Genomic DNA, 27196 nt, shown 5'->3' on the forward strand with positions numbered 1-27196 from the left:
CTCTCTGATGTCTGATCTCAGTCTCTCCTGCTGTAACCCGTTTCCTAGTCTTCCTATGGAAATGGAGTGGGCAAGTCTCTTCCTGAGCCATGAGCCTTAGGGTTGGCTGTGCCTGAAGGTTCAGACAGCAGGTTTCCATCAGGAAGGCCATCGGTTAAGATGGTTGTTGGTCACCAGGGAGAGGACAGAGGGCGTGTGGGTGGTTCAGGCCCTGAGCATGTCATCCAGCCTCTGGGATCCCGGGCTTCCTCGACTGATGAGGATGTGGCCGGCACAGCAGAGCCTTTGCACGTGACAAGTAGTCATTGTTCTTGTTTTAATTTTAGGAACTAGCATCTCCAGACCAGGGCGGTAACTAGGAGAGCCAGCTAGGGGGACCGTGGTGTGAGGTGTGGCTTGCCGGACTCAAGAGGTGGCTGCTTGTGTTTTGCCCTTAGGCAAAAGTCCCTGCTCCAGGCCTACCTTGTTGCCAACGGTGGGTTTGAGACCCTAGGGCAGAGCCATCCAAGAAGGGCAGGGCTTGGCTTCTTTGCAGCCCCAGGTCCAAACCTGGCCGTGGCTCCCACGTGGGACTCTGAGTTGGTCTGTGGGGAGGCAGGGGGCTCTGGAAGGCTCCGGTTGGCTTCCAGCCCGCGGTTCTCACTTGGTCCCCCAGCTGCGGGTTTGGTTCTGGAAATGGGCAGGGGTGGGGCCAGAGGGACGGCGCTGTACTGTCCCTGCGTAGATTCGGTCCACTTCGGTCATGTGCAACTGGCCTTGTGGTGCCTGTGATCCTTCCTGGAGTCTGGGACTAGGGTGGGGAGCTTGCAAGCCCGGGACCAGCTCTGGTCCTGCCATGCATCCTACCACAGACACTGGGTAGACGTCCCTCCCTTTATGTGCGTGTGCATGCTTGTGCCTGCACTGGGGCTTGAACTCAGGACCTCGTGCTCTCGTTTGGCTTTCCCGCTGGTGATCTACCACTTGAGTCACAGCTCCACTTCTGTTTTTTTGCTGGTGAATTGGAGATAAGATATTTACCGTCTTTTCTGCCCATTCTGGCTTCGGAATGTGATCCTGAGAGCTCAGCCTCCTGTGTAGCAAGGATTACAGGCGTGAGCCACCAGTGCCTGACTAGCTCCTCCCTTTCTGTACCTCAGTTTCCCGTCAATGAAGCATGGAAAGGGCGAAGATGATATCCCAAGTCCTTCTCAGAGCTGATGCCGAGTGGGTTCTGTGTGCGTATGTGCGTACGTGCGTGTGTGCGTGTGTATATGTGTGTGTGTGTGCCTCCCTAGGAACTTTTGGCTGAAGGTTGGGATAGCCGAAGTGGAGGTCCGTGCGTCTCTACCAGCCCTCAGAGGTCTGGGGCCACTGCTCATGAGACCACAGCTCGGGGTGGCCAGGGACTTGGGCCTGGGCAGCCTTAGCTGAGACTTGGTCCTCCTGGACCAGGCCCTTGCCCTTTTCCTTCCCAGCAGCCTTTGGGGCTGTGTTGGGAAACACAATGGGAACTTCATTCCCGGGAGACTTGGGTGGGTGGGGGTGGGGTGATGCTGCTGGGCTGGGTTTGCAAACACTGGGGTGGGGATTGGGGGGGGGAGTTGGCCATTTTTAGCTGCTCAGAGAGGAGTGGGGGGACCAGTACGTTGAAGGCATCTGACTGTTGGCAAGGGTGGACCCATGGCTGCCCTCCAGCTGTGGTGGTGGGGGGTGGGGCTGGCGTTGCTCAGATGACTGCAGGCAGGAAGAGAGCGGCCTGCTCCCTTGTCTGCCTGTGCCAGACCTAGGAGGGGTGGGCCAGGGTCAAGGTGGGGCCGGGTGGGCCTTGGGGCCCGTGGGGCACCCCTGAGGGTAAGATAGTAAATAACAGAGAACCTACGTGCACTGAGAGCTTTCGGGGCTGGGCATGATGTTCTAAAGCCCTTCTGTCCTTCTTTCAGTCTGCACCCCTACCCACCCAAGCCCCCTTGCCGATGCTTCTGAGTATCCTGCTGCGAGAGGGACCCCCAGGAGGACAGGACAGTGTGTTGGGCAGCCGGGGCTCTGCAGGCCCTCCAGGCCCTGTCACAGGAGACGCACAGGCCCCGGACCTGCAGGGGTATCACTGGGTTAGAAGCTGTCTGTGTGGGACCCAGCTCTGCCGGGGGGGGGGGTCTCATGTGTGACCCCTCAGCTCATGCTCTGCTGTTTGCCAGAGGAAGTGGCATGTTGGGGCTGCATGTGAAAGTCCTGCGATAGCATACCTCCACTTTTAGCTTTTTGGTAGTTAATTGGAGATAAGAGTCTCATGGGCTTTCCTGACTCTGTTGGCTTCAAACTGTGATCCTCACATCTCAGCCTCTCAAGTAGCTAGGATTACAGGTGAGTCGCCGGTGCCCGGCAGTACTGGGGTGCCTCGTGCTTTCTAGGTCGATGTTTTGTCACTTGAGTCGGCTAGCCCTTTGCTTTATTTTTCAGGGAGGGTCCCTTGCTTTTGTCCAGGTCAGCATCAGACCTCCATCTTCCTCCTTAGCTAGGATGACAGGCATGCACCACCACACCCAGCTAGCTCATTGGTTGAGATGGAATGTGGTTAACTTTGTCCAGGCTGGCCTTGAATTGTAGTGCTCCTGGTCTCTGCTTCCCAAGGAGCTGGCATTACAGGTGTGAGCCACCACACTGGGCTTTGCTTTGGTCTTTGTAGTCTTCCATGTGCCAGTCTGCCTGAGTCAAGGGTCTCTCTTTAATGACTTGGAGATGGAGCCCTCGACTATCATTAGGAGATGGCCTGGAACTAGACGCTTCTCTTCCTCCTGAGGGACCTGGGGAGGCAATTCAGGATGCTTTTAGTAGGAAGCCTTTTTTGCAGGCCTGGGCTGAGGAAGGGCAGCTTTAGCAGACAGGTGCTTACTTCTGGGCCCACCGCCCAGTCATCAAGATCCTTGACATGAGGTAGTTTGAAAGTTAAGTGTGTTAGCAAAAAAACAAATGTTGCTTTGGGATCTCTTTTGGAGGAAGGTAGAATAAGAACCCTAAATAAAGCAGCTTTTGAGGAAAGTGGGCATGGGTTCATACAATTAGATTATTGGCACACGAAGAGTATAGCCAACCAGGTAGATGAGAACTCAGATCTCACTTGCAGAGTGGTCAGGGAGGACTTCCTGAGGGAGGAGACCCTCTACACGGGGGGGGGGGGGGGGGGGGGGGAAGGGGGGGGGAAGAAAAGGAAGCTGGTCTTCAAGGCATGCTGGGTGTGGGACTGACAAGGGGTTTGGGGTCTGGGGAGCAGAGCTTTGTGTGAGGAGGTGAGGTCTGGGAGGTCTACGGGTGGGGTAAGGCTCCATTTAGGTAGGTGGGGTGAGGGGGGGTGGGGTGTAGCCTGGCTTGTGGGAAGCAGAGACAGTATACCCTTTTTGGTGTGTGCCAGTCCTAGGTCCTGTGTGCTTTGCCTGACCTTGTTTTTTTTTTTTTTTTTTATTTGAGAACATACTGTACAGAGGGGTTACAATTACATGGGCAGGATAATGCATACATTTCTTACCAAGCATTGCAGCCTCCTCCTTTGTTTACCCTTCACCTCCCTTCCCAGCCTCCCCCCTCCCCCCCTTTGTTTTGTTTTTTAAGCCTAGTGCTCTACCACTTGAGTCACAGCTCTACTTGTGGCTTTTTTCTTTTGGTGGTCATGGAGCTTGAACTCAGGGTCTGGGCACTGCTCCTGAGCTCTTCCTTGTTGTTGTTGGTTGTGGGGCTTGGACTAAGGGCCTGGGTGCTGTCCCTGAGCCTCTTTGTGTTCAAGGCTAGCACTCTACCACTTGAGCTACAGTGCCACTTTTGTTTTTTTTTGAGTGGCTAATTGGAGAGAAGAGTCTCAAGGACTTTTCTGCCCAGGCTGGCTTTGAACTGTGATCCTCAGCCTCCTAAGTAGTTAGGATTACAGGCATCAGATACTGGCACCAGCTACTTGCAGATTTTTGATGATTAATTGGAGATGGGAGTCTCACATGCTTTCCTGCCCAGGCTGGCTTCGAACCGTGAGCCACTAGCACCCGGCCTTTATTCCTTGCTCCATTTGGAGTGGTTGGTACCTGTGGGTCAGAGGCTATACCCGGCACCTAGTGTGGTCCTGGGCGGTAGTAAAGATGGTTTGTGGAACTGAGTGGCTCAAGTACTGGAAGGATCATGTTTCGCTCTACAAACTCTGCTCAGGACCAGCAGGGATGTCTGAGTCTCCGTTGGTGTCACCCTCCCGGCTACCAGGCCAGGGACACGGTCCCCAAGGCTTACCGTGCCTTCTGCCTCTGTTCACAGCCCATCACCATGGAGAGTGCCCCGAAGAATGTGGGGGACACGGTGAGTGATGTCCCCGGGGCTGGGGACAGCCTGGACAGGTGCGAGGAGGCCGGGAGCCGAGGGCGTGTTGGGGGAAGAGTGAACCAGGTACCCGGGGTCATGGCTCTGGGGTTTAGGGAGGGCAGCAGCGGGTAGCAGGGTGCTGGTGATTTGGGTCTGGCTGGCCCTGTGTGTCCAGACCTGGGCTGCTGGGAGCCAGACAGGCTGAGAGAAGGGGTGCTGCGGGGGGCGGGGCATGAGACTTGAACTTCTTTATTAAATACACAGAGTGAGAAGAAAGCTGGGCAGATTTTTCCACATGGGCCTTTCTGCCTGAGCTAGTCTTCCTTAGAGCTAGGTGGCAGAAGAAGGTAGGGATGTGGATGGGGAAACTGAGGCTAGCCACTGACACACCAAATCTGGATTCTAATAGGGTAACCATATACATGAAGCTTGAACCTGTCTGTGCCTCAGTTTCCTAATCTGCCTAATGGGATTAGCAGTGCTGTGAGGGGCGGGGCGGGCTCTGATGAGCCTTTAGTGGATGAAGAAATGCTCAGATAACACAAGTTCCTTCCCAAACCCCTCCGCCCAATCTACCCTCACCCCTTCCTTCCACCTCTGGTACCCAGCAGGCGGCAGACACGATACTCTTGACCTCTGACCTTGTCCTTTGACCTTGTCCTCTCTCTGACTGGCCTCTGCTGTCTGCAGGGAGAAGTAGCCCCCCGGAGTGGAAGCTCTCGGAAGAGCCTGGAGGAAGACGTAAGTGCGAGGAGAGGCGGGGAATGGAGGAATGATGGAGGAATGAAAAGAGAGGGAGGGGCTAGGTGGGAAGTGGACGGCCTGGCGGTCCTGTGTGCACCCGTGTCTGGAAGGGGAGCAGCCCAGAGGGCTGGGAGGAGGGCAAGGCTGTGGGCTCACGGCTGGACCTCTGCCATGGCCTTGGCCCGCGTCTGGGCTGGGTCTGGAGTTGGTGTCCCTGACGGCTCTGAGCGGGGAGCTGGGGAGGGGGCACTGGGCACCGCTGGGCATCTGCCGGGCAAGCTCAGGAAGGCACACCACAGTACCAGCGGCAGTGGTCAAGGAGCAGGGCCCTGCGCTCTTGGGGGGGGGGGGGATCACCTGGGGGCCCTGGGGACATGGTCAGCACCGTCTCCTGGGAAGCAGGGATCTTTGGAAAGGGTGAGGTGCATCATGGGGTTCAAATGCCACCTGGAGGAGTCTGCTGGGTGAGGAACTAGCTGTCCACCCCCAGAACATGGGGGGGGGGGCTTAAGGGCAAGTTCCTGAAATGGAAGGAGCTCAGGATGGGGCGACTCTCTCCCAGAACCCTGAAGGAGCCCCATTTGTGACCGGTCTCTCTAGCAGGGCCTCCCTTCCCTGCACCCTCTGCTCCGGGGTGACGCCCCCACCCCCAGCCGGCCCACTCGGCAGAGGGGTAGGGAGTGGTTTTGGCGGTTGGCACAGGGGAGCTGTTAGTGGCATGAGGCCGGCCGTATCATCTGACAGCTGCCTGACCCGCCGCGGGGAGGGCTCCGCGGGGCGGTGGTGGGGAGTCGGCAGCGGCCCTGAGGACACCCACTGCTACCCGCCGCGGGGAGGGCTGCTCCGGGCCCCCCACCCCCACCCCTCCCCGGCCCCCCGAGGAGCAGAGGTGACCCAGACCCCAGAGGCGGCGGGGGTCAAGGTATGAGAAGGACCCCGTGGTGGGGGCTTGTGTACCGGGAGGCGCCCAGGTTCCGGTGGTTTCTGAGTTGGGGTGAGGGAAGATCAGTGTGTTGTGTCCCTGAAGTGTGGAGCCTGCGTGGGTGCTCAGAGCGCGCGCTGTGCGCTTCCATTCGTATTCCACGTTATTTTGATTCAAGGCTAGGAGCTGGGCTGGGTGTCCTCTATACTCAGGACGTGGGCTGTGTCCGAGGCCGCGATCCGATCCGTGTGACAGTTGAGGAAACAGAAGCTTCAGCGACAGTAGGAATGCGCCACCATCCTCTCCTAGGCTAATTGTCTGCATCGGATGTTTTTCGGGGACACTTCAAACCCTTGGCTCACATTGAAAAGCCTCATCCTAGAGCTCCTCGCTTCTCTCTACCTCCCCAGCTTGGGCCAATAAACTAGAGCTACGTCAAGGGAGACTGAGGTCAGACAGCAGGAAGAACTGTACGCTGAGGAGGCATATATGACTTTGGAAGAAAGAGGTGGCCATTCAGTTGTGTTGAAGTTTTTTGCTTGCTTACTTGTTGGTTTGTTTGTTGAATTAATTGATCAGGAATGGATGTGACTGTCTGTCAGGGCTGGGTGGAGTGGGGTCTGTCTGGGTCTAGGAGGAAGCACAAAGTAAGGCCCGTTAGTCCGACCCGGGAGCAGGTTCTAGAGCAGTGAGGAAGGCCCCTACATTCCTGCCCCAGGTATGTGGGTCCATGGGGCAGTCGGGGAGCGGGGAGGGAGGCGGGGGGGGGGGGAGGACCCTCCCGTGAGGCCCAGGGAAGGGGGAGCCTGTGTGCCAGCCAGCACGGGCCCAGCTCGGGCGGGCGGCTGCCCTGCTGTGCTTCTGAGGGGCTGTTTCCCTGCCTCTGGCCCTGGCCCAGAACTCACAGCGCAGGAAGAGCTGTTTTCCTTGACAGGGTCGGCGTGGCCGGGACTCTGGATCCTGTGCTATGTCGCACTTTGTTTTGGAAAAATCCAGGCTGGTGGGCAGGAAAGGGAGAGGAAGGGGTGTGGCTGGGTACAGGGGCGGGGGGGGGGGGCACAGGCCCCCCCCTCCACGAGACCCAGGAATGAGGAGGGGCTCCTGATGTAGGTAGGCCTGACCTGACCCTGCTGTCCACTCCTAGACCCTCCTCCCCACCCACCCACAGGGACTGGGGCTCAGGAAACAGCTTTTGTTGTTGTTGTTCAGAGGGTTTTTTTTTTTCCTTCTTCTTCTCTGTGGATCTCAAAGGAAGCCGGTTCTCTTCCCACACCAGTGTTGCTATATCCAGCCCCCACTCCCCCACCCCGCCTTGCCCCCAAGGTCTGAGGTTCCTGCCTGCCCACCGGTGGGGAAAGGCACAGTAAATAATGAAGCCTGGAGCAGAGAGCTAGAGCCACCCAGGCATGTCAGAGTGATGATCAGCTCCTCCTGCCCACAGCTGGGACCAAGGCAGAGTTGACTGAGTCTGCAGCAGGAAGGATGATGGTTAGATACCAGGAGGAACTTCCTGACGGAAAAGTGACACTGTGTCTCGGCAGAGAGTCTGTGGGATCTCCTTTCATGGTGCCCTTTCTGCAAAGGAGAGATGTGTTCTGGAGAAGAGGATAAGAGAGAGTTCTCTTTGGGGCCTAGGGAGTTGAATCAAAAGTTCTCTTATTGGTCTGTCTTGGGAGGAGCTAGGAGAAAGTTCTAAAATAGGTTAAGGGCTTTGAAATTTCTGAGAGGAAAAGAATAGGATCGTAGATAGGTAGAGAGCTTATTTTTTTTTCTTCTAAAAATAGAGTTGTCCCTTGGAGTGGGATGGGTGAGTAAGGGGATCTGACAAGTCCTGTGCTGTACCCATTTTACAGACGGGCAAATGACCTGGCTCTGTCCTGACTATTGAGTGCTAGCCCTGTGAGGTTGGGGGCTGGAGGCCCCCTGGCCGCCTGGCCTGGCCCACACAGTGGTCGCTGTCCCCCTCGGTGGGGGAAGGGTGTGGTCAGGGCCCCAGTCTCTGGAGGCCTTGACTTACCCTCTTTGGTAAAGAGCCTCTGCAGGAGACAACCAGCTGGATGTGGGGGTCCCCAGCTCCCCGGGGACGCTCAGCTGTGTCCCCGCACACGTCTGCTCATTGCTAAACAGGAAGCCCCGGCAGTGGAGCGCAGCTCGGTGATTCAGCAGAGGTTGACAGTCTGTCCAGCTGTCCGTCCGTCCATCCGTCCCCCTCCTTTGGGGCGGGGTCACTGTCCCAGGCAGCTTCTTCCTTTGCCTTTCTGTCCTGATGGCTCCGAGCCAGCTGCGGCCTCTCTTATCACCTCTGGAGGCGGCCGTGGCCAGACTCCCTTTGGGCCAAGTTTTTATTTATCTTCCCTGGCTTTTTTTTGGGGGGGGGGGGAGGAAGGAGGGGCTGCGGGGCAGGGAGGCTGAAGAATGTGGGGTGTGGCGGTGTGTGGACAGGCCAGGCCTCCTTTCCCCTTTCTCCCGGTGCCTCTGTCCCAGGCTGGCCGTCCTGTGCCTCTGGCTCCCTCTCCTGGCCCCAGGCCGCGTGGCCCCTCCTCGGGTTGGCGGCGTGGTGGCCTCCAGTTGTTCCTTCTCGGCAGCTGTGGCTGGCGACCTCCAAGGGTGGCTGCAGACCAGCGGCAGATGGAGCCCACGGGGCTATTTATAGCAGGGTGACCCTGGGGGCTCTGGAGCCGGGCCCAGGGCCTGGGGCGAGTCAGGGCCGCCTCATCAGGGCCCAGCAGATTTGGGATGGATGAAGTGTTGGGTTTCTGCTTTCCTCTGGGTGGGTAGTTTTGGAACGCTCCGGTTTGGGGCTTGCAAACCAACCGCAACCCTCCCCCCTCCCCTCCCCTGCCTGACTCATGCACAACCCCAAGTCCTCGGGACCAGCAGAGCTGGGAGACTGAGGAACTTTCCACCCGACAGTCCTGCTAGCCTCCTTCCTGCGTGCCGCAGCTGTCCCGAGCCCCCAGCAGCCCAGGCAGGAGACTCTTCTTTATCTTCCTCCAGCCTCATCTGGAGGCTGAATGGAGAAACTGCCTCTAGCGAGCTGCCCTGAGTTTGGGCTGCACCAGGAGCCGGGCTCCAGAGCCCCCCTCCCTTGCTTTGTACGCACAGCAGCACCAACAGAGGACCTTGGTCCAGCGCAGGTCTGAGTGCGAATCCTGCACGGTCCTCTGTGCCTCAGTATCTCTCCTTGGTAGACTGTTGTTGCTGTCTCCTTCAGGAGGTGAGAGTGTCCGACCCTGAGTCACAAGCGGGGGCGGGGGGGGGGGGGCAGTGGATGTTGGGATGGGTGGCTTGTCCGGCCCGAGTCACGGGGGTGGATGTTGGATGGGTGGCTGCTGGGGTGAGCGGTGCAGAGTTTTCATGTCTGGAGGCTTGCTTGGTTGTAATAGACTTACCAGGGAATTTACCCCACCCCCTTCCTTTTTTTGGTGCCAGTTCTGGGGTTTGAACTCAGGACCTCGGAGCTTTATTAGCTCAAAGCTAGCATTCTCCCACTTGAGCCACAGCTTGGCTTCCGGTTTTTTTGGATGGTTAATTGGAGATAAGAGTCTCATGGACTTTCCTGGCCAGAGCTGGCTTTGAACTGTGATCCTCAGATCAGAGGTGATCTCTTCTGCTCCAGGCTCAGAGGGCTGTGTCCCTGGCATGATGCTGGGGCCCAGAGCAAGTGTCTGTGTGTGACCCCTGCTCTCCGCCCCCCCCCCCCCCCCACTGCCCTGGGGAGTTTGGGTTTGGGCCATCTGCTTGGGGGGTGTTTTCTGAATTTTGTACAACCAACAACCTTGAAAATTCAGACATGGGGGGCTTTAGAAGCTCAACCCACTGCCACAGCACTTGATTCTGTTTTTATGATGTGTTCAGATTTTCTGACTCAAAACTTTCTTGAGCCGGGTGCCAGTGGCTCACGCCTGTAATCCTAGCTACTCAGGAGGCTGAGATCCGAGGATCGCAGTTCAAAGCCAGCCCGGGCAAGAAAGTCCGTGAGACTCTTTTTGCCAATAAACCACCAGAAAACTGAAAGTGGTGCTGTGGCTCAAGTGGTACAGCACTCGCCTTGAGCTGAAGAGCTGAGGGAGAGTGCCCAGGTCCAGAGTTCAAGCCCCATGTCCAAAAAACCAAAAAAAAAAAAACAACTTTCTTGAAACTATTAGTTATTATTTTTAGCGGTAGCAGGTATTCTTCACTTGAGCCATCCCTCTAGCCCTTTATTTTTTGGATATAGCTTCTTTTGTTCCCCAATTGGCCTCAGCTCTCCATCTCCCCTCCTGTGTCTTCCTCAGAGCTGGGATTATGGATGTTACCACCATTCCTAGTTTATTGGTGGAGATGGGGTGTGTCTGTAACTTTTTGCCTGGGCTGGTCTTGAACCGTGATTATCCAGATTTCTGCGTCTCAGGGATGACCTCTGTGTGTGTGTCTAGGCTGTACTTTGACCACATTCTACCCTCACCTTGCCCTCTCAGAACTGGATCAAATGACTCCATGTGACTGCTTTTGAGGAGGGGAGGGGAGCATGGGGTGACAGATTCCGAGCTGGACGGAGGGCTGTCCCTGCTGTCATCCTGTGGCGTTCGAGGCTGTGAGGCTGTGATCCGTCTTTGTACGTGGGGTGACCACTGCGGTGGCCCAGTGAGTCAGGACGGATTCAGTACTGTTAACAGGGTGTGCCTCAGCCCCGGTGGGAGGGTTTCTTGGAATCGGGAGCTTCTTCTTTCTGTCCCCTAGGGGCTTGCACCGAGGGGAGCATGCCCACAGGGGGCGGGCAGCCTCAGCACCCCAACTGCTCTCCTCCCACGCCCCCTCCCCTCCATAATGCTGTGTCTCTTCTCTCCTACCCAGGGCATCACCAGAGTCACCCCGAGTCTCCAGCCCCAGCCGCAGCCCACCAGGTATGCTTGGCCCACCAGGGTGTGGGGAGAGGCGGCAAGTAGTGGGGTACCTCGTGCGTGGTCTCTAGTCATGCTTCGTCGGGAGGGGTCCCCAGGACTGAGGACAGGAAGCTTCTGTGAGAGGTGGGGTGAATGGTCTTAGCTCTGAGGCAGACCATGAGCTGCGTTCTTGATTTACCTGCATGAGATCTCCCATGCTTGCAAACAGGTAATGGTGCTGGCTGAGGAGGAGCCCAGGGCCAGCTGCCACCAGGCCTGTGCTAGATCCTGTTCTTAGAAGATGGGCTTTCTGCCTTTGGGGCCTCATTTGTGAAAGGAAAGTTTTCCACATGGGAACAGGGTTTCCACAGTCCTGTGCCCTGCAGCCCAGTCCTTTTGGACTATAGCCAGGTTCTGTGGCTTAGTCTCCCTCCCTCTCTGCCTCATCATCATCTCCAGAGACTCCCGAGATGAGTCAGTATGCCAGCCTGGGTGGGTGGCAGAAGCCTCTGGTGGTTCTGGCTCAGCTGCCAGTTGCCCAAAGACATGGTGGCTCTTTAGGGTACCTGGGGTGGTCTAGTCAGGATGCAATACAGATCTTGTCCAGATGGTGGCGCTGCTCTGCTTCCCATCTTCCATGGGATCCAGGCTGAGGGTGGGGCAGGTCTGAGCTCAGGACAGGCGGGAGGGGGGGGGGGGCTGACTCAGGTCTGTCACCCCTATGTCCCCACCCCCGGAAAGACAGATACTGGCTTTATAAGTTTTCTGCCAATGCTGGCCTTTCCCAGAGCTCTCCTCAGAGGGGCTCTGGAGTGTGCTGTATATTTCCGGGACCCCTGCCCGGGTGTTTCCATGTTGAAGATGTTTGTGCATGGGTATGGTCCCTGCTATCTCTCATTCCCCCCCCCCCCCCAGAGAAACCATAGCTCATCCTTGGCCGGGGACCTGCAGGTCTGGATTCTTGTAGGCCCCTCTGCCACAGGCCGTGGGCTCACCATTTCTAGGGACCCCCTCTCTTTCAGCTCTCCTGCCCTAGTCTCTGTTCTACACAGTTATAGTGTTGGCAGAATGGGATTGGAGAGTTGCCCAGTTGGTTAGAGGAGGTGGGCTGGGGTGTGGCTCAGCGGTATAGCACTTGCCTAGCACGTCCAAGATCCTGGGGTCCATCTAGGGTTCCATCTCTAGTTTGCCCTCCCATGGGAGAAAAGCCAGGAGATGTGTACAGATGTGAGGCCCTGGCCCCCTCATCTAGCCGTTCAGCTCACGGGGAGCCCACCTCTTGAGGACCTGCTCTTACCGGCAGCAGCACACCAACACCCTCAGGACTCCGGGGCCCTTAGAAAGCAGGGAGGCTGCAGCCAAGAAGCGGCCCTGGCAGGGGTGGGGAGAGCCAGGACAAAGGGCGGCATCTGCCTGCCTGAGGGAGGGCTGGGGCACTCACCACCGTCTGGCTGCCCTGAAGCCCACATGGGCAAGTCACCTGAGATCCGCCTCCTTTCCTGAGAGATCTCCTGACCCATCCTAGCAGGACCAAGGGGGAGGCAGGAGAAGGCTTGGCGGGGGTGTTGGGAGCACCTGTCAAGGCCCTTTTTCCTCTTCTGGATCCTCTGGAGACAGGCCTGAGCTCCTGGGTTCCTGGTTGGGCAGGTCCTGGCCTCCCAGCCTATCTCTGACATGGTCTCAGGCCCTCACTGGCCCTGGACCTGCTTGCTGAGTCTGGCGCTCTCAGCCTCTCACACTGGCCTCTTACAGGGAGCTTCTGACTTTGCCCATGAGGCCAGGGATCCGTCGAGCTCCCTGGCTGGACATGGAGAGCTCATGTCTCGAATGCCAGGGTGCAGGCCTCTGAAGCTTGTCCTAGGGCTGGATTCTGATCTGACACCTCCTCCCCCACCCTGGCTGGCTCACTGTCTCCCTAGAAACATGAGCGGAAGCAGGACGGTGGAGGACAGCTGTGAGCTGGACCTGGTGTACGTCACGGAGAGGATCATTGCCGTGTCCTTCCCCAGCACGGCCAACGAGGACAACTTCCGCAGCAACCTCCGCCAGGTGGCCCACATGCTCAAGTCCAAGCATGGAGGCAGCTACCTGGTAAGATGGCGGTGGCGGCTCCTCTGCCGCTCCGGGTCCCCTGGACCCCACCCTCCACCCGCCTGGTGCCTCTCTGCTGTCCTTGGTGTTTCCTGGGTATCTCTTGTGGCCTGAGTCTTCAACCCTCTCCAGACTGTGCCAGTTCTAAGGAGAACACCTGTAGCCAGACATAGCTGCTGGAACTAAGCGGTGTGTGTGTGTGTGTGTGTGTGTGTGTGTGTGTGTGTGCGTGTGCGTGTGTGTGTGTGTGTGTGTGTGTGTGTGTGTGTGCGCGCGCGCCAGGAGCAGAGAATAGCAACACAAGTTAGGCTTTGGAGCATTTCCGTGGAGCCAAATCCCGTTTTCCTGCAGAACTGCCCTGGACAGCAGGCACTTCCTAGAGCTGAAACATGGGATTCTGGGCTAAGCCTCAGAGTCTGGGGGGCAGAGCTGGTATTGGTTTTCCTGGGACACTGTAGGGCTGACTTTGGGAACCTTGTGGCTGGCCCTCAGGAGTCGTTGGAGGCCACGTGACTTGTGTGGGCAAGATGGCTGGGGATGTGCCTTTGATGCAGGAAGGGTCACCCACCTTTGGCCCAGGGTGAGGCTCAGGTCCCGTTGACAGCAAGATGCACGTGGCTGACCCAGGCGCCAGCTGTACGCACTGTCCTCGGGTGTTTGCGTGGAGCTGGGCGGGGAGGTAGTGCGTGTGTACCAGGGCTGCAGAAGCAAGTGGCCACGCATGTCCTGTGTCACAGGGCTGGAAGCTAGAGGTCTGGAATCAAGGCATCCCCAGGGTCATGTTCCCTGAGGACTCCTGTCTTGTCTCTTTCGGGCTTCAGGTGGCAACCAGTACTGGGCCCTCCTGGCTTGTCACCTGTCACCATTCTCTGCCTCCTCAGTCCTCCCTGGGCCACTAGGCGTGTCCCCTCCTCTTGTGACAGGGACATCCGTTGTCAGATTCAGGACCACCGCAAACCCAGGAGAATCAAACATTGGAGATCCTTAACTGCCTACAAAGGCCTTATTTTAACTATGATCATACTGTGAAGGTCAAGTGGGCATGAATTTTGGGGGACATTTTCAGCTTACTACAGAAACCCATCTAGTAGCATGGCTGGAAATGTCAGAAAGTCCTGGGTTCAAATCCTGACTCTGCTTGTTAACCATGTGATCTTGGCCCTTTTGCTTCACGGATCCACAGAGCAGCTCTGTTAATACTCCTCACCTCAGCCGGCTTCTGAGAGGAGGAAGCCAATCAGATGTAAAGTCCTTGGCACGGGCTAGCAGGTGGTGGGCACTCACTGACTGGTAGCCATTCTTAATGTAATGTAGGGTTCAGGAGTGGCTGAGAAGCACCCTAAATGCTTGCCTGATTCCAGGAATACAGGATTCAGTGGGTTGCTGTGTTGTCACAGCTCTGTCCATCCTGTCCATCCCAGGCCAGGCTGTGTTGACGGTGACATGGTGGCCTTGGCGTTTCCGGACAGTGGGTGGAGATGAGCAGTTGTGCTCACCGTCATGGAGGGGAGGGAAGAACTCTGGGAGCAGGGGCTTTGCACGGGGTATGGCTAGGCGTGGAGGGGCATGTGCTGGGAGAGGTAGGTCCAGGTCTGTGAGGGCCCCCCAGGGTGCTGTGCACCCTCTGAAGGAGGGTGTCTGGGAAAGGGAAGTTGCATTATTATGTGATGGTTCTAAAGTCAGAGAAGAAAGTGGAAAATGGAGATGGTCACATGCTGGCTATTTATACCACCAGCGGGGTTCTGTTCCTGCTCATCTTCTATCAGGATCTCTGCTCATGAGTGGTGTGGTCATTCATGGGGTGTGACCAGTAGGGCATGGTCAGTCATGAGGGGTGTGGCCTCCCATGAGGGATGTAGTCAGTCCTGAGGGGGGTGGCCTTCCATGAGGGGTGTGGTCATTCATGAGGGGCGTGGCCTCCCATGAGGGCTGTGGTTATTCATGTAGGGTGTGGCCTCCCATGAGGGGTGTGGTCAGTCCTGAGGGGCATGGCCTCCCATGAGGGCTGTGGTTATTCATGTGGGGTGTGGCCTCCCATGAGGTGTGTGGTCAGTCCTGAGGGGCGTGGCCTCCCATGAGGGCTGTGGTTATTCATGTGGGGTGTGGCCTTCCATGAGGGCTGTGGTCATTCATGAGGGGCGTGGCCTCCCATGAGGGGTGTGGTCAGTCCTGAGGGGTGTGGCCTTCCATGAGGGCTATGGTCATTCATGTGGGGTGTGGCCTCCCATGAGGGGTGTGGTCAGTCCTGAGGGGTGTGGCCTTCCATGAGGGCTGTGGTCATTCATGTGGGGTGTGGCCTCCCATGAGGGGTGTGGGCAGTCCTGAGGGGTGTAGCCTCCCATGAGGGCTGTGGTTATTCATGTGGGGTGTGGCCTTCCATGAGGGCTGTGGTCATTCATGTGGGGTGTGGCCTCCCATGAGGGGTGTGGTCATTCATGAGGGGTGTAGCCTCCCATGAGGGCTGTGGTCAGTCCTGAGGGGTGTGGCCTTCCATGAGGGGTGTGGTCATTCATGAGGGGCGTGGCCTCCCATGAGGGCTGTGGTCAGTCCTGAGGGGTGTGGCCTTCCATGAGGGCTGTGGTTATTCATGTGGGGTGTGGCCTTCCATGAGGGCTGTGGTCATTCATGTGGGGTGTGGCCTCCCATGAGGGGTGTGGTCAGTCCTGAGGGGTGTGGCCTTCCATGAGGGGTGTGGTCATTCATGAGGGGCGTAGCCTCACCGCTCTGGTTTCTTTTTTTTTAATTTTTGCTGTAAAGGTGATGTACAGAGGGGTTATATAAGTCAGGTAACTTTTCTTTTCTCCCAGTTTTCCCCTCCTGGACTCTCTTCTCCCACATTGTATAGTTCTTTTCCAACATGGTGTCCAGTGGGTATCACTGCTGAATTAGTTCACCATTTGTCCCACCGTTTCTGTGCTTCTCCCCCTCCCCAACTCAGATAAACTACATACAAGGCAAAAAGTTACAGAAATAGGGCTGGGAAGGTGGCTCAGTGGTAGAGCGCTTGCCTTGCATGCCTGAGGCCCTGGGTTCGATTCCTCAGCACCACATAAACAAAAAGAAAAAAGCCGGAAGTGGCGCTGTGGCTCAAGTGGTAGAGTGCTAGCCTTGAGCTGAAGAGCTGAGGGACAGCGCCCAGGCCCAGAGTTCAGGCCCCACAACCGGACCCGCCCCCCCTCAAAAAAAAAAAAAAAAAAGGTACAGAAATAAAAAAACTGAGACAAAGGGAAAAACAGAAAAAAAAGGTACCACAAAAAGTAAAAAAAAAAACCAAAAAACAAAACTTCTTGTTTCCTATCTTGACCTTGTTGGGCAACCTGTATTCAGCTATGAACAGAATTTCAATCAGGAAGGGAGTGACAGGTAGCACAGGAGAGCCAAGTACTTCTGACTGGCATATGGCCCAGGACCCTGTCTGCTAGGGCTCCTTGCAGCTCTGCCTGGCCATTACTGGGGTTAGAGGAGCTGGAAATGACACCTCCATATCCGGGTGACCAGGGGGTATCCTTGCTGCTCCTCCCCTCCCCCAGCCCTCCTGATCCTCACCTCCTCCGTCCCTTCTGTCCTTTTAGTTGTTTAACCTCTCTGAGCGGAGACCTGACATCACGAAGCTTCACACCAAGGTGAGCCTATGGCTGTTTGGGGGTGACTTCATTTTGTGGGGAACAGCAGGAGAATGGGGGGTTTACCCTCTGAAATCACAGGGAAAGCTAGAAAAGCCCGTCCTAAGTTCAAGTACCACCTTATACCAGAATTTTCAGTTCTTAGATTCAAGTGGTTCCTGCAGCCTGTGCTTACACTGTTTGCTCACTGGGTTCTGTGGGGTATTGCTTCTGTCCCTCGCATCTTCCATTCACAGTCTGTCCTGGATTCTGGTCTCTCAGTATAATACAAAGTGGACAGGTGGCAAAGGCGTCCTGTGTAGTCCCAGACAGAGGCTCTTTTATTCAACATGCTGTGAGTTTAGAAAGGGCTGGAGGAACCCAGAGTTGATGTCAAGAGTCACCCTGTGTGCTCTTAGACTTCTCCTGGCTGGCCCCCAAATGAAGAGCTATGAGCACTAGGAAGCTCTTTTCTCTTCTTCCCTTGCTCTCAAGCTGTAAGGGAGGGGCTGGAGGGCTGGGCTGGGGCCCTCAGCAGGTCAGGCCTGAAAGTCAAGGTTGGGGGGGGTGGGGACTTCATGGGGCCCCCCAGGGAGTCTGTGGTGCTTCAGCTTGAAGCCTGGGGTCTCCAGGCCAGGCTGGTGGCCTTTGCCTGCTTCCCAGAAGGGGTGACAAGCAGGATGAGGCCCAGCTGCTGGTAGTGCTGCCCCGGCTGGCCTGCTGGCCCGTCCTCTCCTCACTCTTGGCTGGGGACACAGGTCCTGGAATTCGGCTGGCCTGACCTACACACTCCGGCGCTGGAGAAGATCTGCAGCGTCTGCAAGGCCATGGATACGTGGCTCAACGCTGACCCCCATAACGTTGTTGTCCTACACAACAAGGTAAGAGCCCTGCCCTGCCTCCTCCTCCTCTTCCTCCTGGAGTCTGGAATCGTTCTGGGGCAGCAGGGACTGCCTGAGAACGGAATTACAAGCTTCTCTTCCTCTTTCAGGGAAACCGAGGCAGGATCGGTGTGGTCATTGCGGCTTACATGCATTACAGCAACATCTCTGCCAGGTCAGTGCCCTGACCAGCCTTCTGCACAGTGTTACCCTTCCGGCCATTATGGTCTCTGCCTTGCTTGAGGTAGGAGGGGGTATAAGGCCTTGAGGGGCACAGGAGGCCCCAGAATTGGAGAAGGCACCTACCCACAGTTCTGAGGCAGAGCCTGGGCACAGACGGCACAGGAAGTAGAGTCTATTCCGACCTGGCCTTGGAAGCTGTGGGGGCACGCCCCACCCAGCAGCTTCTGGGGGCCACTTGTCCCAGCTGCCTTCTCATTGGCTGGGTGAGCAGGGAGGGAAGACAGGCAGTGAGGATGGAGGAGCCCACCTTTTATTTGAATATGGTCTCTTCAGCACCCTGTGAGGACCCATAGGTCCTTCTTTCTAAGGTGTTAACTTCAGTCTCCACCAAACCTCAGAGGAAGGTGCGATGATCACCGTCACCTGACAGGTGATAATTCAGAAGAACCAAGAGTCACAGTAAGTGGAGATTTGAGTTGGTGGCCCAAGCTGAGCTGAAGGTGCTTAGTACACAGCATGGCCGGAGGTCTGCCCCCCCCCTTAACAGGCACCAGGCACCAGCTGTGAGGCTTTTCAGATCTAGGGGAACAGCGTTAAGGGGACGAGGAGCTCTTGGCTGTGGGCATTGGCTCCTCTGACTGTCCCTCTCTCCCCACAGTGCGGACCAGGCTCTCGATCGATTTGCCATGAAGCGGTTCTATGAAGATAAGATTGTGCCCATTGGCCAGCCATCACAGAGAAGGTGGGCCTCCAGAACTCACAGCCAGGGCATACGTGGTGTATAGGGGGTGGTGGTGGGAGGGCTGTGTACTTACAGAAGAAGAAACAGCTGCTTAGTTGGGGTAGACCAGCCTAGAGTGGTGAGGACTCAGGACAAAGCCTTCATTGTAGCCCATGTGTGTGTCCTCAGGCCGGCTTCAGAGGCTTCTGCCTGAAAGCATCGTGGGCAAAGCATGGGTCTGGTGGCAGGTGCAGTGAACGAAGGCACATACTGTCCTTTTTTGGTATGTGCTTATATTAGGGCTTGAACACAGGGCTTGGGTGCTGGCGCTGTCCCTTAGATTTTTTTTTTTGTCTCAAGGCTGGTACTCTACCACTTGAGTCACTGTTCTACTTCTGGCTTTTGGTGGCTAATTGGAGATAGGAGTCTCTTGCCTGGGTGTGGCTTTGACCCATGAGTTTCAGAGCTCAGCCTCCTGAGTAGCTAGGGTAACAGGCATGAGCCACCAGAGCCTGGCCACATGTGCTGTTGTCAAGGACAGGATGGTTTCCATGTGGGGATGAACCTGCAGCACGCTGATGCCCCTGCTGTCCATGCTGGGAGTCACAGAGACCCACCCCCGGGTCACCTTCTGTTGGGAGCATTTACAATACATTGCTAAGCGTGGCCACCATGGAGCTCACTGAAGTCTCTTAATTACCCAAGTAGGAAGCAGGGCTGGCATGGATCTGTGTAACTCAAGCTATAGGCACTGGGATGTTTAGGTGAACAGGACACGGTCTCTTCCCTTAGGGAGCTGATGGTCTACAGAGAGAGAGAGAGGGGTGGGGGAGGGAGACCAGAAACAAATGACCTTATATACTAGCCAGGGCCAGGTAGCCTGCTGAGACGAATGGCTTGCTTCACACAGGAGACCTGCTGGCAAGGGGTGGGGCTATTTTAGTGGGGGCTGTCAGAGGTGATTTTGAGACTTAGTGAGGATAATCTTCAGGATCTGGGACATCCTCATTTTATGAGGAACCTAGGGGGAAGCTAGGACAATTGGTGGCAGAGCCAGCAGGTACAATAGGATGAGTACCAGCTGGCCAGGGCTGGCCTCCAACCTGCGGTATACTTATCACTGACAAGAAGGCTATGGCTCTGTGGGCAGCAGGGTGGTTCTGTGATGTCTGACCCGCAGCAGGCAATGCCAAGGTCAGGTGGTCACGGGGGACAGTGCAGCCACCACTAGAATGTTAGGGAACCCAGACAGAACTGATGATCTGGAGTGTAAGACTCAGGCCTGCCTGCCTGTGGTATGTCGGCTCAGTTCTGCAGAATCTGTCAAGCTCAGAGGGCTCAGTCTGAGCTTCTTGTGGGAGGTACCAAGTTCACAAGTAAAAGATCCTTCCAGATAATGATAAGTATGTGTGTGTGCGTGCATGTGATACGCTGATAATGGGTCTTGAATTCAGGGCCTGGTCACTGCCCCTTAGCTTTTTCACTCAAGGCGGGTGCTCTATCACTGGAGCCACAGCTCCAATTCAGGCATTTTTCTGGTTAAGTGGAGATAAGAGTCTTACATGCCTGCCTGCCCCGGCTGGCTTTATTTCATGATCCTCAGATCTCAGCCTCCTGAGTAGTGAGGATTATAACCATAAGCCACCAGTGCAGAAAATTCCGCTGCGGCCCCAGATACAGCAGCTGAGGATCAGTGAGAATGTTCCCAGGGAGGAGGAGAGCACTACTGGCCAAGTACGGGCTCCTGGGCTCCTGGCTGCATGACTGCTGCATGGTGTGACCCTTGACCTTGAAAGGTTAAGGATGTGGATGGAGACACATGCTGAGGGTGGAGAGCAGGATCGTCTGGTGTGAGAGTGGTTCCTTTGGTGTTCTGCTTGTGCTTTCATTTCAGCTGGAGTGTGTGTGTGTGTGTGTGTGTGTGTGTGTGTGTGTGTGTGTGTGTGTGTGTGTGTGCACGCACACACACACATACCATCTTCCTGCAGTGGCTATTGGGTGCTGTGCCTGCTGAGGGTAGACCGTCCTATCTACCCACATGTGAAAGTGCAGCCGTAGGGTTTCCTATGTTTGTGGTCACTTTCCCTCCCTCCGGTCAGTGTTGCTAACAGTGAATGGGAGCAGCTGGAGGAAAGGAGAATGGGGGGGGGGCGGGGGAGGAGTGGAGGGACAGCTTTGCTTGCAGCTCCCCCATTCATTGTCACCCGCTCTATGACTCATTGTCCCCAGCACACAGACATATCCTGTTGGCGCCAATAGGAGATCTGATGGGAACTTGCCATTCCAGGTTTCCGATTTAAGTAATGGGACTGGGGGGCTGGGCAGGGTCCTGAATAGGAGCTGGGCTGCCCATCAGATTATCTTGGTAGTTTGAAGTGGCTCCACCCAGGCTCAGGGACAGTGGTCTGTGGGGCTGGAGGTATGCCAGGGAGCCAAGGCGGGAAGGGGGGAGTACTGTCATGGTCATGCATTTCCGGTTCCACCCTCCTCATAGGCTGTTAGCTTCCCAGGAAACTCAGGTTGAATTTGATTGGTCTGTCTGACTCAGCCTAGTGTTCCTTGGCCAATCAGAAAGAGAGGAAGTGCCAATCAATCATTGAGGTGGATGCACTGGACCTCAGACTTCTTTCTTTCCCTCCTACCCCAAGCCTGGTGTGTCTTTGGGAGTCCAATGTCCCTTCCTGGGACATCTAATTTTTCCTTTTTATCTGTAAGGAAGGGAAGTGGGTCAGGCCTTTTAACAGTAACATCTTTGTGAAAAAGAATATGGGCTGTTACCCCTGGAGATTAGATACTTATTGGAAGTTAGTTATTCCAAATCCCAAATGAAGAGACTGATCTTCTGTAATTGTTAGCATGGCACAAAGCACTGTAATTATTAATGAAGCACTAATTATTTTCTGGATGACCCTGTGTCTGGAGGGTGTAAGGGCAGAACCAAAACAGAAGTACAAACTTGGGACAAGAATAAGCATAGGCTTGGTTGGCTCAGTGTGAAGCTATCCGAGATGCTTGCTAGTCGATAAACTTTCCTTGTTCAGAAGGAATTTTGGCCGATGGAGGGTTCCCTGGGCTGAGAGTGAGTCAGGAAGAGACCACCAGGGGGTGCTGTAGAACTCCAAGTGGGTACCTTGGTCTAGATGCAGGTTTGCATTCCCTGTTCTGTTTTGATTTTCTTCCTGGAACTCGCAGCAGGCCGGGAGGGAGTCCTGCTCTGGGGAATATTCCTGCAGAAATGAGAACAGGGAAACTGTACCAATCCAGGCCCCTCCCTGAAGCCGCCTTTTCCCTGTGGCAGGTATGTGCATTACTTCAGCGGCCTGCTCTCCGGCTCCATCAAAATGAACAACAAGCCCCTGTTTCTGCACCATGTGATCATGCACGGCATCCCTAACTTTGAGTCTAAAGGAGGTAACTGCTCTAGCCCTCGCCTTCCTTCTGCCTAGCTTGCTGTCCTTCTCCTTGGCGTAGGAGGCAGGAGGGGGTGGTCAGGATATCTTAAGCTGGGGAGGCCAAAGGCTTGGTGTTGGCCTTTCCAACGCATCACTTCTTGACTACTTTTTTTTTTTTTTAATTTAAAATTTTTGATGGCACTGAGATTTGAACTCACGCTTGTTAGGCTTGTGCTCGACCATGTGAGCACATCTTAGTCCCTTTTTTACTTTCATCATGGAGTCTCAGTTTATGCTCAGGCCAGTCTGGGGACTGCTGTCTTCCTACTTGTGTTTCCTCATGTCACTGGGGATGGCAGGCGTGTGCCACCATGCCTGCCCATTGGTTGTGATGGAGTCACACAAACTTTATTTTGCATAGAGTGCCCTGGAACTGTGATTCCTCCGGACCTTGGCCTCCCAGGTAGGTAGGATGTTAGTCCATTCATCTGCAAATGGCCTCCATACAGAGTCTAGGTAGATAGTGTTAGATGTAGCAAAGTTTTATCAAGTTAAAATGACTTACAAATAGAAAGTTAGTATGTTCCCCCCTTTCTACTTCCTCCTTTTCTCTTCCCCAATTCCTCTCTCCCTTCCATTCTCTCTCTTCCTTCACCCTGTCCTCTCCCCTCCTTCCCATATGTGTGCTTCTTAGCTAACACCCACATCCCTCTCTGACAGGGTGTCGGCCATTTCTCCGCATCTACCAAGCCATGCAACCTGTTTACACCTCTGGCATCTAGTAAGTGGCCCATGGAAGCTGAATGTCCAAGGCCCAGATTGAGGATCCAAGAGTGGGAGACCAAAGGCTGCCCACACCTCTTCTTCCCAAGAGGGGTGGAGGGAGGAAGAGAGTATGGGTTCCTAGCAGCTCTGTGTAGAGGGACGGTGGGGAAAACATGCAGTCCCTCCCCGCTGTAACCCTCTTCCTCCACCCACCTCTCCCCCCCAGCAACATCCCAGGGGACAGCCAGACCAGCATCTGCATCACTATCGAACCAGGCCTGCTCCTGAAGGGAGACATCTTGGTGAGGGCCGACTTCCCTTTCAGCGTACCTCTTCTCTCTCTTCCTATGTCACTACCTCCCCCTGGGGACACGGTGATCTTTTCTGGTAGGCTGTGGGGCTTAGAATTCTGGGCTCCTAGGTCCTGCAGCGCTGCCCAGATTCTAACAGCCTTGGTCCCCTCTCCTGTCCTAGCCTTGGTGTCCTTTCCCTGGGAACTACTCAGATTTCTTTTCTTTTTCTTTAAAAAAAAAAAAAGCAGTCACATTTATTCTCTAATACCTCATTTAATTATACCTTGTAAAGACCATTGAAATGTTATCAGTTTAATTACATTCATTGAATCAAGTTATTAGCAAATGAGCATCACTTGACGTCAGATTTGGGGAACTGTGCTGATTCGTTCATAAAACAGCTTATTGTGACGTTTACTTAACGTGAGTAAGCCAACTGTACTTCTCAATACTTCACTAAATCAAAAGAGGAATGTAGCAGAATCCTAAAAACCCAAAGTGAAAACGATAATGTAACTAAGCCAAAGCCCTTCCCCACCCCCCTTTTTGGGGATGCAGGTTCTGGGGCTTAAACTCAGGGCTTGGGTATTGTCCCCGAGCTTCGTTGGCTCAAGGCTAGTGCTCTACCACTTGAGCCACAGCTCCACTTCTGAGCTTTTTTGGAGGTAGTTTATTGGAAATAAGAGTCCACAGACTTTCCTGCCTGGGCTGGCTTTGAACCACAATCCTCAGATCTCAGCCTCCTGAGTAGCTAGGATTACAGGTGTGAGTCACCTGCACTGCATGACAACTACTTGGATTTCTAGAGATATACCACTTAGTATTTACCTCCTGGGTCCCTACTTGTGTCAGTGATGCTTTGATTCTAACTTTAATCTTGCCTGCTGCAGGCAAGCCCGCTCTTTTGCTATTTCCCTGTGTGTATGGGACCTTCCTAGGACAGTTCAGGACTAGTCCCTTGGCTGTTCCAGAAGTTTCCTCAGAGCTCTGAGCTCTTATATTGGTGACCTCTTGATCATGGGTTTGGGTGAAGCTTGGGGCTCAGTGAAGCCAATCAGGAAGCTTTCCGGGGGCCTGACTCCCCAACCCTTGCCCCTTGCCTCCCCCAGCTGAAGTGCTACCACAAGAAGTTCCGCAGCCCAGCCCGGGACGTCATCTTCCGTGTGCAGTTCCACACCTGTGCCATTCATGACTTGGGAGTTGTGTTTGGGAAGGAGGACCTTGATGATGCCTTCAAAGGTGGGCTTCCTGAGCGGGGCTGCTGTGGCTCTGAGCAGAGCCCAGGGTGAGGAGATGCGGTGGGTTTCTGCGGTGGTGAGCTCCACCGTCCACTAGGTGTTGGGTGTTCCTAGTGATGTGGGAGGGAAGTGACTGGAAATTAGAACAGAGTTAAAACTGGGGTTGCCTGGGGCTTCAGGCTGCAGTCACTTCCTCTGGGACTAGGGCTACTTCAGACGGTGTACCTCCGCCTCCTCTTTGTCCCACATCTCTCTTCTTCATTCTGTCCTCCTGCTCTCTCCAGTGTGTCCTGTGAACAGTCATTTTTTTCAACCTCCACTGGGCCACACAAGCCTGAGATCCCTGATACTCAGGAGGTGGAGGTCAGAGGATCCCATCTGAGTTTGGCCTGGGAAAAAATACAAGAGGAGCCCTTACCTAAGAAACAAACTAAAGTGGAAAGGGCTCGGGTGTCACCCAAATAGCAGCACTTGCCTAGTAGGCAAGTTACTTCAGGCAAATAGCACAGGGGTTAGGGTAGGCAGGAGCTATGATTTCATTATGCATGTATATACACAAACAGATATAAACATGTTAATTATTATATCATTAGCCATATACATATGACTTCATTTTTCTGTTTTGTTTTGTCTGGGTTGTGGGGCTTGAACTCAGGGCCTGGGTATTGTCCCTCAGCTCTTTTGCTCAAAGTTAGCTCTCTACTACTTGGGCCACAACTTTACTTCTGGTTTTCTAGTGCTTCATTGGAGATAACAGTCTCAGACTTTGCTGCCTGGGCTGGCTTTGAACCTCAGCCTCCTGAGTAGCTGGGATTGCAGATGCGAGCCACCGGTGCCTGGATATGACTTCATTTTTTAGAATCCTTTCTGGAGTCCTTTTTGGGAATTCATTGCTTGTTTTTGTATTTCCTTGTCTTTTTATAGATGATCGATTTCCAGAATATGGCAAAGTGGAGTTTGTGTTTTCTTACGGGCCAGAGAAAATTCAAGGTATTTGCAGAAGTTCTAATTCATTCTTGTGTCCCTTCCCTCCATCCTCACCTGTCCCTCTTGCTCCTTACCATCCTGCCACTAGTCAGCTCTATACATACCAGGTTACCTGTGCTTGAGAGGTGGGCCAGCCAACCAGGAGCTCAGGATCACAGTGGACCCCCAGCTAAGCAGGAACCAGTCGCTTAATCTCCGGATTATAAAAAGATACAAAAAGCTAACAAGAGAGGCGCTGGCTTGGACAAACTGTTCTGGTCCCATTAAGTCACCACCTGGTTATAGTCAGAGCCCGAGGGCTTTGGTGAGTGGAAGGAAATAGCCAGGAGAGCCACTCAGAGGTGCTAGAGAAGGAGGGTTATTTATGAGAACTGAGGTGATTCAACCTCAAAGGCCAATTTAATAATAGCTTTAAGCCTCTAGCCTAAATACAGGGACCAGTTGTTCGTCTTATTTGAAAATACCATGAGAGGAGATGAAGATAGGTGATAGGCAGAGACACTCTGGATAGAGCAAAAGAAAGGACTGCCAAGCCAGAAAAGTAGCTCACTGATGAGTCGACCATCTGAGGATGAGGAAGAGACTCCGCCTCTCCCTAGAGATGTCTGTCTGGAATGGAAAGCATTTTAAGCAAGCTGGCCACGGCCTTTGAGGGGCTCTGTGGCCTCTCACTGTCCGGGCTGTGATCTCTCTGCTGTCGTGGGCCCCCGGCAGCTCATGACAAGCCTGTCCCATATTCCTTTCTCTGGGCTCCAGGGCACATGTGTCGCTCCTTGGCTTTAGAGGTCCCAGAAAAGAAGAAAGAGGCAGACCAACCAGTGGAGGGGGGGAGGGGAGGGGGCAAGGAGGGGGTGCCCTGTTGTCTTTAGAAGGTCTTCATTCATCAGTGTCCTGTCCTGATTTACCCCCTGACCCAGTGTGAGTTCAGGGATGCAGGCAGCCAGACCCCTGGGTTCTCCACCCAGGCCCAGCCCCCAGCTCCCCACCCCCACCAAGCTCAGGAACAGGGAAGTCCCTCTGGAACATCCCTGGGGGTACTTGTTGACTTTCTGTGTTTCCCGCTGTTGATCCCTTCTCCCTTCTCCCCTCTCCCCACCATCTCCCCTTCCTGGCCCTTCCCCCCCCCCCCCCCCCCGCCATTTCCCATCCCACTCAGGCATGGAGCACCTGGAGAACGGGCCAAGCGTGTCTGTGGACTACAATACCTCCGACCCCCTCATCCGCTGGGATTCCTACGACAACTTCAGTGGGCACCGTGAGGATGGCATGGAGGGTAGGTGGGGACCAGGGGCTTCCCAGCCCCTCTTGGAACTGTACGGCCCTGGTTCTCTTGGAGAGGAGGCTTCCTGGAGGAGGGGGGCTTAAGCAAACCTTAAGCAGAACTCCTAATACTGCCCCCCCCACACCCACACACCTTTACTACATTTCTTTCAAACCCATCATTGGGTTTCTTCAGGCTCACGCCTGCATTCTCTGAGGTCCAGCACTGGGGACTTATGTGCAGCGTCTGGGCCCTCTGAACTTTCATCAACGGCCAAGGAAAGTGTTCGGGAGCTGGAATCAAAGCCATCAAGGCGGCGGAATTGCAATCCATGCATGTTTAATTGAGCTCTAAAGCCTAACATTATCGTGGATGGTCAGCTGTAAGTCAGACAGTCAGGGAGCTCTCTGTATTTCTGTTTGGCTGCTCATTTGTGTAATGGGATGGGAGTGGAGCTCTAGAAAGTAAGCCTACCCGCAATGAGCTTGCCTAGATCCCTGGAGTCTTTTATTTATTTTTATTTTTTGGTATTGTGATATGAACTCAGGGCCTAGCACTTGCCTAACCAGTGTTCTATCCCTTGAGTCGCATCCCAAGCTCTTATTTTTGCTTTAGTTATTATTATTTTTTGAGATAAGCTTTACTGCTTTTGCCCAGGGCTTTTGCTCCGGAGCTGGATCTCTGGGCCATGTGGCAGCACTGGGGAAGGGGGAGGATCAGGGCTGAGGAGCTCTGGCCATTCTTCCTCCCTCACGTAAGGTTTGGACTTCATGGCTCCATTTTGAAAGCGTTCTGGCAGAGACAGCAGAATGAGTAGTAAATTTCAGAGAGGTGGGAAGAGAGGGGATGGTTGGACGAGAACTTAAGGCCCAGTGAGGCTGCATTCTTTCTGTGCAACATTGCAGGATTGGCTGCTGTGTCCTCATATCTGTCCCCA

At 54.7% G+C, this 27196-nt stretch overlaps 1 protein-coding gene across 7 annotated transcripts in view; it reads left to right on the forward strand.

The window, feature by feature from the left end:
• Tns1 (tensin 1) overlaps window positions 1-27196 on the forward strand; it is a 185641-nt gene that overhangs the window by 86818 nt on the left and 71627 nt on the right. For 4 of the 7 annotated variants that reach the window (XM_042679011.1, XM_042679018.1, XM_042679013.1 and 1 more), the window contains 15 exons: window positions 4270-4398; window positions 5005-5055; window positions 6193-6195; window positions 10817-10866; window positions 12765-12936; window positions 16509-16559; window positions 17297-17419; window positions 17530-17594; window positions 18261-18344; window positions 21622-21734; window positions 22436-22496; window positions 22707-22782; window positions 23883-24012; window positions 24936-25001; window positions 26155-26271. In XM_042679011.1, the coding sequence (XP_042534945.1) occupies window positions 4270-4398; window positions 5005-5055; window positions 6193-6195; window positions 10817-10866; window positions 12765-12936; window positions 16509-16559; window positions 17297-17419; window positions 17530-17594; window positions 18261-18344; window positions 21622-21734; window positions 22436-22496; window positions 22707-22782; window positions 23883-24012; window positions 24936-25001; window positions 26155-26271 (1291 nt within the window). The remainder of the gene's footprint in view (window positions 1-4269; window positions 4399-5004; window positions 5056-6192; window positions 6196-10816; window positions 10867-12764; window positions 12937-16508; window positions 16560-17296; window positions 17420-17529; window positions 17595-18260; window positions 18345-21621; window positions 21735-22435; window positions 22497-22706; window positions 22783-23882; window positions 24013-24935; window positions 25002-26154; window positions 26272-27196) is intronic. The other 3 variants (XM_042679014.1, XM_042679012.1, XM_042679016.1) reach the window with 3 other exon arrangements.

The sequence above is a fragment of the Dipodomys spectabilis genome, unplaced genomic scaffold, assembly GCF_019054845.1.
Source record: "Dipodomys spectabilis isolate Male_0828 unplaced genomic scaffold, ASM1905484v1 ptg000051l, whole genome shotgun sequence".
NCBI lineage: Eukaryota > Metazoa > Chordata > Mammalia > Rodentia > Heteromyidae > Dipodomys > Dipodomys spectabilis.